This window comes from Aphelocoma coerulescens, chromosome 6 (genome assembly GCF_041296385.1).
Source record: "Aphelocoma coerulescens isolate FSJ_1873_10779 chromosome 6, UR_Acoe_1.0, whole genome shotgun sequence".
NCBI lineage: Eukaryota > Metazoa > Chordata > Aves > Passeriformes > Corvidae > Aphelocoma > Aphelocoma coerulescens.
This window is the reverse complement of record NC_091020.1, coordinates 24,652,923-24,665,575: the sequence shown is the minus strand read 5'-3', so window position 1 is coordinate 24,665,575 and position 12,653 is coordinate 24,652,923. Positions and strand designations below refer to the sequence as shown.

Genomic DNA, 12,653 nt, shown 5'->3' with positions numbered 1-12,653 from the left:
TGTGTAATCATTAACCATCTCCTGGCCCCTAATTAGGCACTGTTTACTCAATGTCTGCCAGTCATTCCCAAAAATTCAGTTACTGTTGTGACACACCACAGAGACCCTGGTACCGCTCCACTTCCCATGGGTGCAGCCCACCCGTTCCAGGTCCCTCCTTGCCTTCTCCCCAGGCAAATCTCCCCGAGCCCCTGCAGACCATAAGCCCACTAAGCCCATAAGAACAGCAGAGCATAAGTAAGCAGCCATATGCTCCCGTCTGCCAGGTAAGGAGAGAGGGGGTGAGCAGCCCCCCGGAAGACGCTGGGCGGGAGGAATTGCCTCAGGAGCTGCGTCCCCGGGCTCCAGACAGATCCTTGGGAAGGAGATTGACATCCCTGCATCAGCAGCAGCCACACCTCCCTACAGCAGCTTCCAGCGGCTCCACTGATCCACAGGCAGGAACAACTTGCATGTGCCATGTAATTACGTTTTTGACAGCAGGGAGGCACTTCTGACCTTATTCTCTTTGCATCTTGGTGATACTGCATCTTTAATGTTCTTTCTATGGCTTACTTAGGCTAACTTATTATTGTAGGTTTGTGATTAGGAAATGAGAAGATCAAAGTAAAAAAGGGTGCTCTGGAAGCATCTAAGATCTCTTTCTTGATTTAGAATATTTTTGCTCTGCTGTGATCAGGTCGGCTCTGTCAGCAGTCTAATGAGAAATGTAATAGTATGTTTTCTAACAAAAGAAAGCAAGTTAAGTCTAGTTTGGTTTACAGTTTAGGGATGTTTCAAAAATTCTGTTTATCCTTCTCTTACAAATGTGCAGCTTGGTAATCTTCTCCTTTTCTAATATCTGATGCTTCAGGAGGAAGAGAAACAGCTTGCCCAGGGTGATGGCTGATCTGTCTGTGCTGCAGATGGTGGGACATAAGGAAGAAAAAAACCCAGAACTTTCCATGCTCTGTCCTGTTGATAATCCTTATCTTCTCAAAGATAAGCTAATACACTGTTGGCCATAAGATTAAAGTTATGTTTGCGTTTCTGACTCACTGTATTATCAAACCCGCTTCTTGTCATAGCTCCTTTTCCAGAAACTGCCCAGTTGGGATAAGCCATTGAGCTCTCCCACCTACTGTAGCTCCAGTTACTCATTTTCTTAGTACAGATCAGAACTCTGCACAGAACATGTTACACTTCTGTTAACATTACAGAACTCCTCCTAATTTATAATCGCATAAACTAAACCCAAGCAGTCACTGCAGACATTCAGCTTAGAGTTGTGCTGCTGAGATTAGGGCCAGCAGCCCTTCATCCCTCTCTGCACAGGTCCAAGGGCACAGTACAAATACAAACCTTGCAGCCACTTTGAACCAAAGCCTCACAGTCACAAGTCGGGTGTTCCCACCGTGGCGCTGCCTGCACTGCTGCTTTTCCCCCTCCCCTCCTGCAACACTGGGCACAGCCATGATGAACAGTGAAGCTGCTGCCCCAGAGGCAGCCCTGTCTCACTGCACAGCCACAGTCAGCAGAGCAGCCACTCTCAGAGAGTTCACGACAGTTCATACTGCAAAAAAAAAAAAGCAGCGACATAAAAGCAGAGCCCAACTGCAAATATTTTACGGCGGCGTAGTATTTCCATGCACTACAAATCAATGTAAAAGATGTTTTCTTCAAGGGGCCTCATATAGGCTGTGTTTTTAAAATGCATTCCCTCTGCTAAATATAAATCAGTAAGAGTTTTTGTTCTTCCAAAAGATTAGCTAGCCTCAGTATTTTGGGATCTAATTCTGGAATACTTGTTGAGGTGCCAGCATTCTCTTCCAATTTAAATACAGTTTAATGGAAAGTCTATCCTGGGCACATTTTCCATCTCCAGTGTAATAGCTTGAAAGTTTGAATATTGAGAGTTCACCAGAAACAGAGGTAACCTATCAAGGTTAAACTTCATTTATTTGTCAGGATGAGAAAGAATGTGGGAGCAATGGAGAGCAGGAGAAAGCAAATGTAAGAGCAGCAGAGACAAGCACGTGGATCTGTAGAACCAAAATCCAAGAGATGATAGAAATGGTGCAGCCTATTGACAAAGCCATGCAAAGGAAATGCAAATTAGAAAAGTTGTGGTTCTGAACTCAAGCACTTGAATTTGCTTTGAGTTATATCTGTGTAAAATCAAAGATGTGCCCCTAGACTCAAGATGCTGAATTAGGCCCACATCAGGCTACTCCCAGTGCATACTTACAATATAATAGGATGCTCTTCTTTGCACTCTATCACCAGTGGAAAGAGACAAGGTATTTTGTGGAGCATATCTGAATTATGCTCCTTATCTGGATGATCAGCTGGAGGATGCTCCCATATCCTGAGTGTCTTGTTCACCACAGCTCCCTAATCAGAGGCCACCTCTAATCAAGGAAGACATGCACTGGGATGAATGGTAGAGAAGTGGAAGAACGTCTCCTCTTACCCAGCTGGAGAGTGTAGATTGTGTTCAGAACCACGTATCATGAAGTTTTATGCTGTAACACCATTTCTAAAGACTCTCAGGAGGCTGTTTTTCTTCTATCATACATTACACTTGGAGTGTGCCTTTTTTCTAATATAAAACATCCATTTAGAGTCACTTCAAGATACTGTAAAGTTGGGTCATTTTGTGTGTAGTTTTGTTTATAAACACAGTGCTCAAGCCATGCTTGTTTCACACCCTTCCTCCTGAAAGTCTCCTGCTGTTTTTCCCTGCAGGGTCTCTTGAGATCATGACTGCCAGGAGCAGCTCCTTACCCCATCCATATTTAAACTTAACGAGCACTTGTGAGGTACAGCGATCTTCAGCCAAAATTTTCTGGTGTTGATGTGCCGATGTCCCCAAACTCAGGTCACTGCTCTTTCCTTCTGCTGCCCAGTATGTCTTTTCTATGTCCTTTTTTTTGGTCTATTTTCATTTTTTTCTGATCAACTGAAAACTCCCTTTTTCAGCATCAGAAAATTGCACTGCTCTCTTTGCTGTTAGTCGGAACAGTCTCCAAACTATTTCCATCTGCATCAGTTACCCAAATATCAAAGATTTCCATTCAATATAAAGTCCAAAAAGCAGTCCTAAAGGGAAGTTCTTTAAATATATATCTATTCAGGGTCACCTGGCTGCTGTTTATGCTGGGGGGTTTTGTAGGGTTTATGTTCTTGTGAAATGGAATACGAAAGTGCTTACAAAGGAAAAACGACCTGAAACTCTAGTCTTGCTCTACACTGACTAGACCCAAAAGACATCGATTCCACTGGCTTTATTTCCTGTCTGGCAGCAAATAAATCCTTAAAGTAAGGGGTTATTTGAGCTAGCAACTTATCAGGCAGGTCAAAATTTACTATTACTTTTACTATTTGGCCACGTTTAACATCCTTTTAAATGTTTCAGGATTATAGGAGCCACATATTTTTTTTTAATTCCTCCTTCCCACTCTCTCTTCCTCTGTCCATTTCTCCTTGAGGAAAACTCACAGAACATACAACCTTCCTCTCTGCTTTCTTCGCCATCCCTTCCTCCTTCTTCTTCCTCCTCCTCCTCCCTTGTCACAAGTATTAAAGTTTCTCAGCCACTTCTCTCTTTCAAGTCTTCCCCTTCCTTCACTGGCCTGACTTTATCCAGCACATTTCTCTCTCACTTAGGTCTACTCCTTAATTTTTTTTTTTAATCTCTTGTACTGTCCTGGTTTGTCCTCCTCATGCTTCATACCTTCTCATTTAGAAAAACCCCAAACAACTCCCCGTCTCCTGAAGCACAACAGGCCCTTGTGATTAACCAAGGCTCTCCAATCTCACAGTTACAAAGAGATGGATTTATTTTGGTAGACCACTAGTTATATGTAATGCATTCCTGCAAAGTAACTTGCATTGGGCACTAAATGAGGCAAGAGTTTGTCATCAAAATGGCATTTTTTAGGTACATTGCTGGGATGAAACCACAGAGCTCCATACCTGACTCCCACCATCAGCTTCTTAAACTCCCAGTGCACCTGGCAGAGCCAGCACAAGGGCTCAGATGTAAAGGTCCCAGCCCAGGGCAGGGCACCAGCCCTGCTCTACAGAAACTTCAATGCACAAATACAAATTATAAACAAGAACTTTTGCCCAGACCAGAGAGGACTCCAGTAGCATTAGAAGTGTTAACCGCTACACCATTAAAACATTATTTTTTTCCAGGCAAATAATATAAGTACTGTTGAGGCAAAACCAGGAGAAAGGGCAACATTTCTCCCTTTACGCAAGAATTTGGCCCTCTATGCACACATTCCTTCATTAATCTGCACTTTCTGTACCACAGTCACAAGTGGAATCTAAATTACTGACTTTCCCACTCTCATCTGGCTCAGCAGCACATCGCCTGCACCAGTTTCAACACCCTTTACCAGTAAATAACTCTGTTTCTTTAGCAGACCAGAACTTGAACTTGGACCACTGAATTAAAACATGAAACTTCACCAGCCAGTTAGACCATAAAGTTACAGTTTATTTTAACAAAAATAAACAGTATCTCTGGTGCTTATTCAAAGAATGAGTGTGAATACTATTCCACCATCCTTCCTAGCAATTCCCATGCCAGACCCATGAAGTTATCACTTAATGTTCTGCTACAAACAGCTGCTGGAGCAGTCCACACAGGAACTTGCTTTCCTTAGCACTTGCTGCCATAAGTCAGCCAGTAGAAGACCAAGAGTGTTGAATCCTTATGGCCTGAGGACAAGAGCACATAGACCTGTTTTATTTCTTTAGAAGTCATCCTACCTGCTAGCCACCCCCTCAGGCCGAATCTCACGAAGATAGAAAGAAGAGATGAGTCCTGCCCAGAACTGTTTACAGGCTGCACATATGAAAAGAAATAGGAATAAGAGGAACATAACTTTGTAAGCAAGCATATGTTTCATCTGAATTTCTGTTATTTTAATGAATCTGTCAGGACCCATGCTGTTCCATACCCATGGCTAGTGCAATTCCTTGCACCAGAGGACAGAAAAAGGTGACTCCACATCTCTTCTGTCACTACAACAGCACATGGAAGAGTTCTAGTCCCCTCTGATTTGCATAGGTAAAAATACACTTCCAACTAGAAGCTCCAAGCCCTTTTCATTGTAAGCCCTCACAGAACCTCCCCAAACCTTCATGATTGTTTCCTAATGACTTGGGTAACACAGTTCACCCCTCAAACTGTTTTGTAGAGGCAGTACCCCAATATTTCCTGTGAGAACACACCAAGGAAGCTTCACCTCTCCAGCTTTGAAATTGTATTTAACATCAGTGTGTACAAACAGGAGAAAACTTCCCAATGATTCAGTTTTCATCAAGTTTATACTGCTGCAGCTTTACTTGCATGACCTTTCCTGACACAGATGACCAGTTACCAACTATTGAAGTTGGGTAATATGTAGCATGTGACACAAGAGGAACATCACGAAGAGGAAAAGTTGAGTGCATTTCTAAATAGCCGAAGGAAGAGAGATGGGCTAGAAAAGCAAGCCAGCTTGGAATGGGAACAACACACTGTTTTACAATTCATGCAGATGGGCATTTCTGCATATTGATGTATTGATAAGCTTGAAAAGAGGAAGAAATTTGATGTCACATAAGTCAGAGCATTGTTCCTGATGAAGCCACATTTAGAGTGTGACTGCCTTGAAGATCACGTGGGAACTGGAAACAAGCCTAAAGGGCTCAGGGGACTTTATTCTCTTGGTGGAAAGACACATACACTATTTCAGAAAAGCAAGGAGCAATTAAGTGTGGAGACCAACTCATTCATCCATTTTCCTTGCTTTTTTTAGCTAAAAAAAAATGTGTAACATCCTTTAGTCAATGTTCAGATAAGGAGCATTTATTCTGGTAGCAAAGATCACTGGAGCTTTAATTTGTTTTTAGGGGTTTGGGGTTTTTGTTGGTTTGGGGTTTTTTTGAGTACATAAATGCCCCTGTTTTTCTAAGCCACAGCACTAAATTATAATGTAATAAGGACCATGCTGCATCCCTGACAGATGCTTCTTCCTGACAGCACAGAGAGATGCAGCTGTTGAGCTGGAGTCTGCAAATCCAGACCTCTGGGCCATGAAGCATTTCCCTGATTAGTTTTCTGCACCCAAAAGCAGATCTCAATTCAGAAGCTGAACCTACTGCTGTAAATAGAGTACACAGAGGAAAAGCACAAAATACTTGTTATCAAACTGAAGTTGCACAAATCCCAAACCACTATCAATCTGTATTTTTTTCCCAGAGGGTACACTTCAAAATCTCTGGAATACTGAAGTTAATTAGGGTATTTTGCCCATATTTACACTTTATTACAGCTGCTCACACAGTATTACACACCCCACTCTGCACTAACTGAGCCAGCAGTACCAGCTATGTGTGTATCACAAAATTACTGCTTCTGCCACACCACTAAAGACAAAACTGATAAAGTCTGTCCATGAGGGCTAAAGCATGGATTTTCCAAAGCACAGGATTAAGAGAAGATGGAAAGTGTGTATTGTCATGTATATATAGCAAATAAACCTCAAAATATTCCAGTTATCAAATGCTAAAGAGCTTCTGAATCTCCAAGCAACTGCTTGTACACTGGTCAGTCTAAAGCTGCAATCAGCTTGGGATGAGGCATGACCTGGAGTCCCCAGGAAACAGCTTTGCTGTATGAGGGTTCAGAGCAGAAAGGTCTCTGTGGGATAACTCATGAATGGGTAAAGAGAGGTCAGGTAGCCGTTTTAGAGATAACAGGATAGAAACATCTCCCAGCAAAAGGACTAAGGTTACATGATCTCTGATGAAGAGCATGGTGAGAGCAGTCAGCTCTCACAAACACAGTGAATGACTTTAGCCCTCTTTCAAATCTATCTGTAGCACATTTGTAGGATAGTTCTCTGAATTTTATCCTTTCTACTATGGGTACAGACAGCCTGAATGTTTTATCCTTTGTCTGATAAATGCCATTGCACACCTGTGTAGGAAGGATGCAGGGAACTGCAATCACTGCATCTCCATTTTCAGGAATTAATTTCTAACATGGTGGAATATCCTTGGTAGCATCCCAAAGACAGCACTGCCCACTTTCCTACCTAAGCTTGACTGCTAGAGGCCATGCACAGAATAGCACAGGCCAAAGAGAGTAAGATCATTTTACAGTCAGTAACCATCCAAAATCCAAGTGTTGAGATACAGAGACACAATATTAAGATACTGAATCACCCACCCTTGCTCAAGCAATAGTGCCTTGGGCTGGTCAGAAAGGAGACAGGTTTGCCCAGGAACCTTGTCACAGCCATGCTGCTTGATCAAGGTCTCTTTGGCCAGTTTTGCAAAGCGTCTGATGTGCTGAGAGATTAAGAGAAGAAGAACATCAATTCCTACCATGCTGCAGCTCTAATTCCATGTGAGATCCGTATGGGACCAGCACTCATCAGGACTCCCAGTCTTGCATTCCTTCTAAGCACATAGCTTCACTCAGAATCATAAAACAAGAAGGCAACATGAATGATAGTCTCTTACCCTTCAGAGATGAAAAATCAGACGGTGGCATTGAGCTGGTTTAAGATAATGAGAAAATAAATTGAGCAATTCTCCTTTTGCAAGTTACAAGAAATTCATATCATCAGTGATGCCTTTGTAAAAGGATTTAGATTCTTAAAGCTCTAATTTATATATAATAATCTGATTCTATTTGGTGTGCAAAGACAGAAGTCATTTTGGTCTGGGATACTTCAGTACATTATAAGCACCCATATATTTCCATCTTCCAGAGAGATTTTTTTTACTTTTCCTTTTTTATCTCAGTCTCTTTGTAAGCTGCCACTTTTTAAACCTTTGAAAAATCTTAACAACCCTCATGTCTTCAGTCAGTCTTCAAACAGCCCTGGAGAAAAGTAAGGTTTTATTTAAAGTACTTTTAGTTGAGTCAGTGAATATTAGAGACAGGCAGATCAGAGATGAAGCTGTGGCTTTCAAAACTCTCACCCAAAAACCTTTCCTTCACTCTCCTCCTCTCAAAAGCTAAAGAAAATGAAACATTTCTGTCTTTCTTCTGACCAAAAGCCTGGTCTGATGAACAGAAAACAAAATCCAGGATTTATTTCATTCCAAAACAGTATCCCAAACAGTCTTGCCACCAAGTTGCCATTTGTCCTGTTTCTAACATTTAGGGTTTCCAACCAAGAAAAGGATAAAATCATGGAGAATTTTCCTTAAGCAAAAGATATTTACCGAAAATCTTCTTTACTTTACAGCAGAAACCAACCGAGAGCAGGGATCACATTTACGCCAGAGCTCTGATAAATGACTGTTGAGCTGCAGCACTTAAACCACTTGCATTTTAAACAGCAGTTTGTCAAGTGATACTAATTATTTGGGAGGTCTCTGCTCCTAGAAACGTAAACATTTCTTTTCATACCAATCACATTTTCTTTTCCATGTGGCGCTTCCAGCAGAGACTGAAATTGAAATGGCTTCTTTGTGTGCCACAATGTCGTTTATGGCTCAAATCCCCCTCCACTCTTGCAAACAGGGGACAGCATTGCCCTGGAGCTCTGCACAGCACCTTACCATCCCTGCTTTGTAGGCAGAAACCTCCCCTCCACAGGTGGAGAGCTCTCCCAGGATCAAACCCATCCACTTTTCTCAAGGCTGCGCAGCTTCCCTCTGGCTGATGACACAGGTCTGGGACTTGCAGTAGCCTGAGGATCACTTAAACTTCATAAAGGGCTCAGTTGCTAGGGAGCACTGTGGGGAACTGACGAACAGGCTCTTGCAGGAGTCCGAGTCAAAAAACCCACAACCAATCCCCAGACCTGCCAAGGCGCAACTCAAACACAGACACATGTTTCCTTCAAATTCCCTCCTGGTTCAACAGGCACTGCCTGGGCTCTGCTTAAGCCAGGCCACAAGCCTCAGAGTTTCTTGAAAAACACAATTTCAGTCCCGCCCCGGTATCTCACAGCAGGTCCTGCTTTTCCTGACAAGTCTATTGGCCAAAAACTTCCAGTGTTGTATCCGCATGGCGCCACGTGGCTGCACAGCAGGGCCTATCACAGAGAAAATCTGCCAGTGTCAGCCAGAAAAAGTTTCATGAAATTGCAGCAAGTAACCCAAAGACTTTACCAGAGCGAGACTAAACCAGCATTTTTACAGTCACACTGAGCCATTGGCAAGTCACTTGTGGAAACCTTCTTGTTCGGGTAGTCAAAGACGGAATCAGCCTCTGCTATTCAGGCAAACTTTATAGAGAAGTCACATCCATCCTCCTTGGGACAAGTGTTGGGTCCTTTTCTGTTTTCCAGACTTTATCAAAGCCTGCTGTGAGCAAGCTGCCGAGCACTGGGAGCTGACCCAGCACATCTGGGAAGGTCACCTGGCATGGACCTGCGTCATGCAGCCTCCATGCAGAACCACCCCCTGAGGTACAACGTGATGGGGCAAAGCCAGGCCATGGGTAAAAATGTTACTCGACCCCTCCATGTTCCCTCTCTGTATTAGGATGTGTTTATTGGTATAGGCAGAAAAGGATGTAAACTGAACCACAAAAGGAGCTGGTTTTCACAGCAAGGGGCCTTGGTTTAACACAAAGGTTTCTCATGAAAAAAAATATTTTAACTTGATGAAGAGGGCAAGAACTTCAGATTTCTGCTGATGCTGGCTGTCAGGGAGGAGGCAATCAGGAGCACGCTGTATCATGTTCATGAATGTATACAGCTTTTATTATATGAGCATTTTACTATTTCCCTTCTTCTTTAAAACAAAAGTGCAATGTTTCTAATGAGGAAAGTATGTTCATGCATCCAGTCAATTATCATGTCTCACTCTGAGCCCACCCCCTTTCAGTTATCAGGCCTATGGTAAATCTCAGGTAAACCGAAGGACTCCTCTCCCCAGCACCTGCAATCAATTGCAGTCATCTTGAATGTTATTTTTAATGCCAACAAATTACAGTGTCCCTTCAAGAGGCAATCAAGGACAGAGTCAAGGAACAGACCTACTGGTGAGACTAACTCAACAACAGCCACAGAGAAGGTGGCTCTGACTCATTTTGGACTCAGAGAAATACATTTTCACAGTAAAACATTGATTTAGAGGGGAACAGACAAGAAGAAAAATGAAAGGACAACAGTGGTCATAGGGATCCACCCCAGAGCAAAGTCCCGGGACTTGCAGGGCTGAAGCATCTGCACCGACCACAGGCACATGCACTGCAAGGCTTGTGGCTCACAGCCATACTCATACAGCTCAGTACCCTGCTGTGTCATCACTGATCCCTGACAGCTCCTGAGAGCAAACATTAATTCAACCCTTTGGGTTGCTTTCACTTTCCAGGAAACTCCCTTTCCTTTAGGGTTAATAATTTTTTTGACTGTTCTTGATGCCACCCTCTGCACATATAGATATCATTAATGTAAAATTTTTTATCGAAACTAAAGCAGCCACATCAGTTTTGAGATTATATGTAGAGAGATAACCTCTCCTTAAGTCCTTCTAATGTCTGCAATAGTAATCATATTTGTTTAGTAAATTTATTTTATACTATTAACAATATGAGTCTTCAGGCTGTGGGAGTACTTGCTTTGATTAAGTATGCAAATGATTCCCTAGAACATGTCAGGGGATCCTACAAACCTTCCTGAAGAGACACCTGGTGCCTCTAAACTAATTGAATGATAAATGAATATATCACCCATAATTCTTAAGAAAACCGGAGAAGTAAGGAAGAGGTGAAGAAGGATCAGAGCTAAGAATGCATTCACAAAGAGGAGAGGAAGGAGCAGTCAAAGAGGAGACAAATAAGACAACAAAATCTGACAAACAACATTCAGTCCTGCAGTTCCACCAAAACAGAGCAGACAGAAAAGTTAATGAGAAAATGCCATGAAAGCAAAGGACAAAAAGAGAACAGGAACAGTCTTTGCTTTCACCATTGTAGCAAGATCCCTGCACTCAAAAACTGCCACGACTAATGAAAAACTCATTTGCCTTCCATAATAAATAAAACGGTTTTCAAGTATAAACATGGTTATTCATAAAATCTCTACATACAGAGATCCTACACACCTCTTTGTCAGAAGTGTTGTCAGCAGCTGATAACGCTCTCTTATCGGTCACCTTGGGACACTGGCAGGTGATACACAGGTCAGAGGCACACACTAAAATAATCTCTGGACGTTCCACTTTCAGCAAATGCCAAAACTGCTTTGGCACCCTGCCCAAGGTCTTCTGCACCAGTTAATCCAGCCCTGAACAGGATTAATTCCTCATACACACAGACTCTTTTGCTTTCAGGACTATATAGCAATTGTGCTAAAAGCAGAAGGAGTTTACAAACAACTTTTTCTCCTCAGCCCTGTATTAGTTCTCAACAAGCAACTGTCTGAAGGATAAAGAAGATGTTCATCCCTTAGTGAGTCTGATCCCATCACCAGTCACTCCATCAAATGACAAGTTATCCCAAAATCTAGGCAATAACTCAGAGATTATTAGACTATAAATCAACACTAATTTTCACAGAAATCTCATTAGCAAGTTGGTGTTGTAGGCCTTCATATTTTTTGGTGTTGCTGTTTCTTATTTCTTCTGGGATATTCGCAGTTATAATCAGGCGTAAGAAGATGGAAATTATTAAATTAGAATATATGTGTGCATTAGAGAACAATGCTGTTTACTGATATCAACTGCAAGGGTAACTTGTAATTAGAATGGTTATTGCAGTATAGGCAACGAATAGACAGCGAGAAACAAAGCGTGGGGCTGATTTCAGCGCTTGCACATAGATACACCATTCACCACTCTACAAGGAATGCAGAGAAAGAAAAAAATAGAGCTCTATAGTGCAAAGTAAGACTGAAAGAAGTTGCATGCCGTAGCCATTTTTCACTAGGGAAATGGCCTCCACCCTCTGCTCTTCCCCAAAGCCCTTCAGCCGCTGCTCAGCAGCTGTCATGGGGGCTGAGGCTTCCACACAGCACCCAAATGTCCCGGATCTCCCGCCAACATGTGTGAACAAGGCCCGGAAATTGTTTGCCGGGAGAACAAAATGTGGAGGAAGGATCATGTCAGGGCTTCACACTCTTTTGTACAGGAATAAATTACAAGCCAGGAAGGAAAGGAAAGTCCATGGAAAACGAAATCCTGATGAAATGAAAAATCAATGCAGCCAGCCACCCAAAAGCCTATTGCCACACAGTGTGGACGAAGTCCTGCTATATCCTAATTCCTGCTTCTTTCTTCCATTTTGCAGCACACAAGTGTGGCTGCATCACTCACCAGACCTAGATATGGGTGGTGTAAATCTGGTCACGCACAACATTTATGTGATCCTCTGTATACATCACACAAAGACACATGAGCTATTATTTATATTGTATTCACAACTTGCAGAGCACCTTCTGCAATCAGCTTACAAACTCAGCCGTTCCAACTTAAAAGCACACCTGTCAATCAGCACCACCTCCCGGGCTAAAACCCAACACACTTGGGACTTCTTTGCAATTAACCTTGATGCTATACAATTACAGTTTGAAAAACGTGACACGACATACCTTTTCCCCTGCTCCTTGTAAAAATGATTCCACAGCAAAACTCTGATTAATGCCTGTGATATAATTAAAGCGAAAGTGAAACAAAGACCGGTAATTAATGATTTATTAATAATT

The 12,653-nt window shown here is 42.4% G+C and overlaps 1 protein-coding gene across 3 annotated transcripts in view; it reads right to left on the bottom strand.

Moving 5' to 3' along the window:
* The window catches only part of NEURL1 (neuralized E3 ubiquitin protein ligase 1), a 145,147-nt gene that overhangs the window by 66,712 nt on the left and 65,782 nt on the right, over positions 1-12,653 (bottom strand). The window contains exon 1 of one of the 3 annotated variants that reach the window (XM_069019951.1): positions 12,265-12,322. The exons of the other annotated variants lie outside the window; for them this stretch is intronic. Coding sequence (XP_068876052.1) covers positions 12,265-12,307 — 43 coding nt within the window. The 5' untranslated portion in view covers positions 12,308-12,322. Of the gene's footprint in view, positions 1-12,264; positions 12,323-12,653 lie in introns of those variants that run through there. 3 annotated transcript variants of the gene reach the window in all.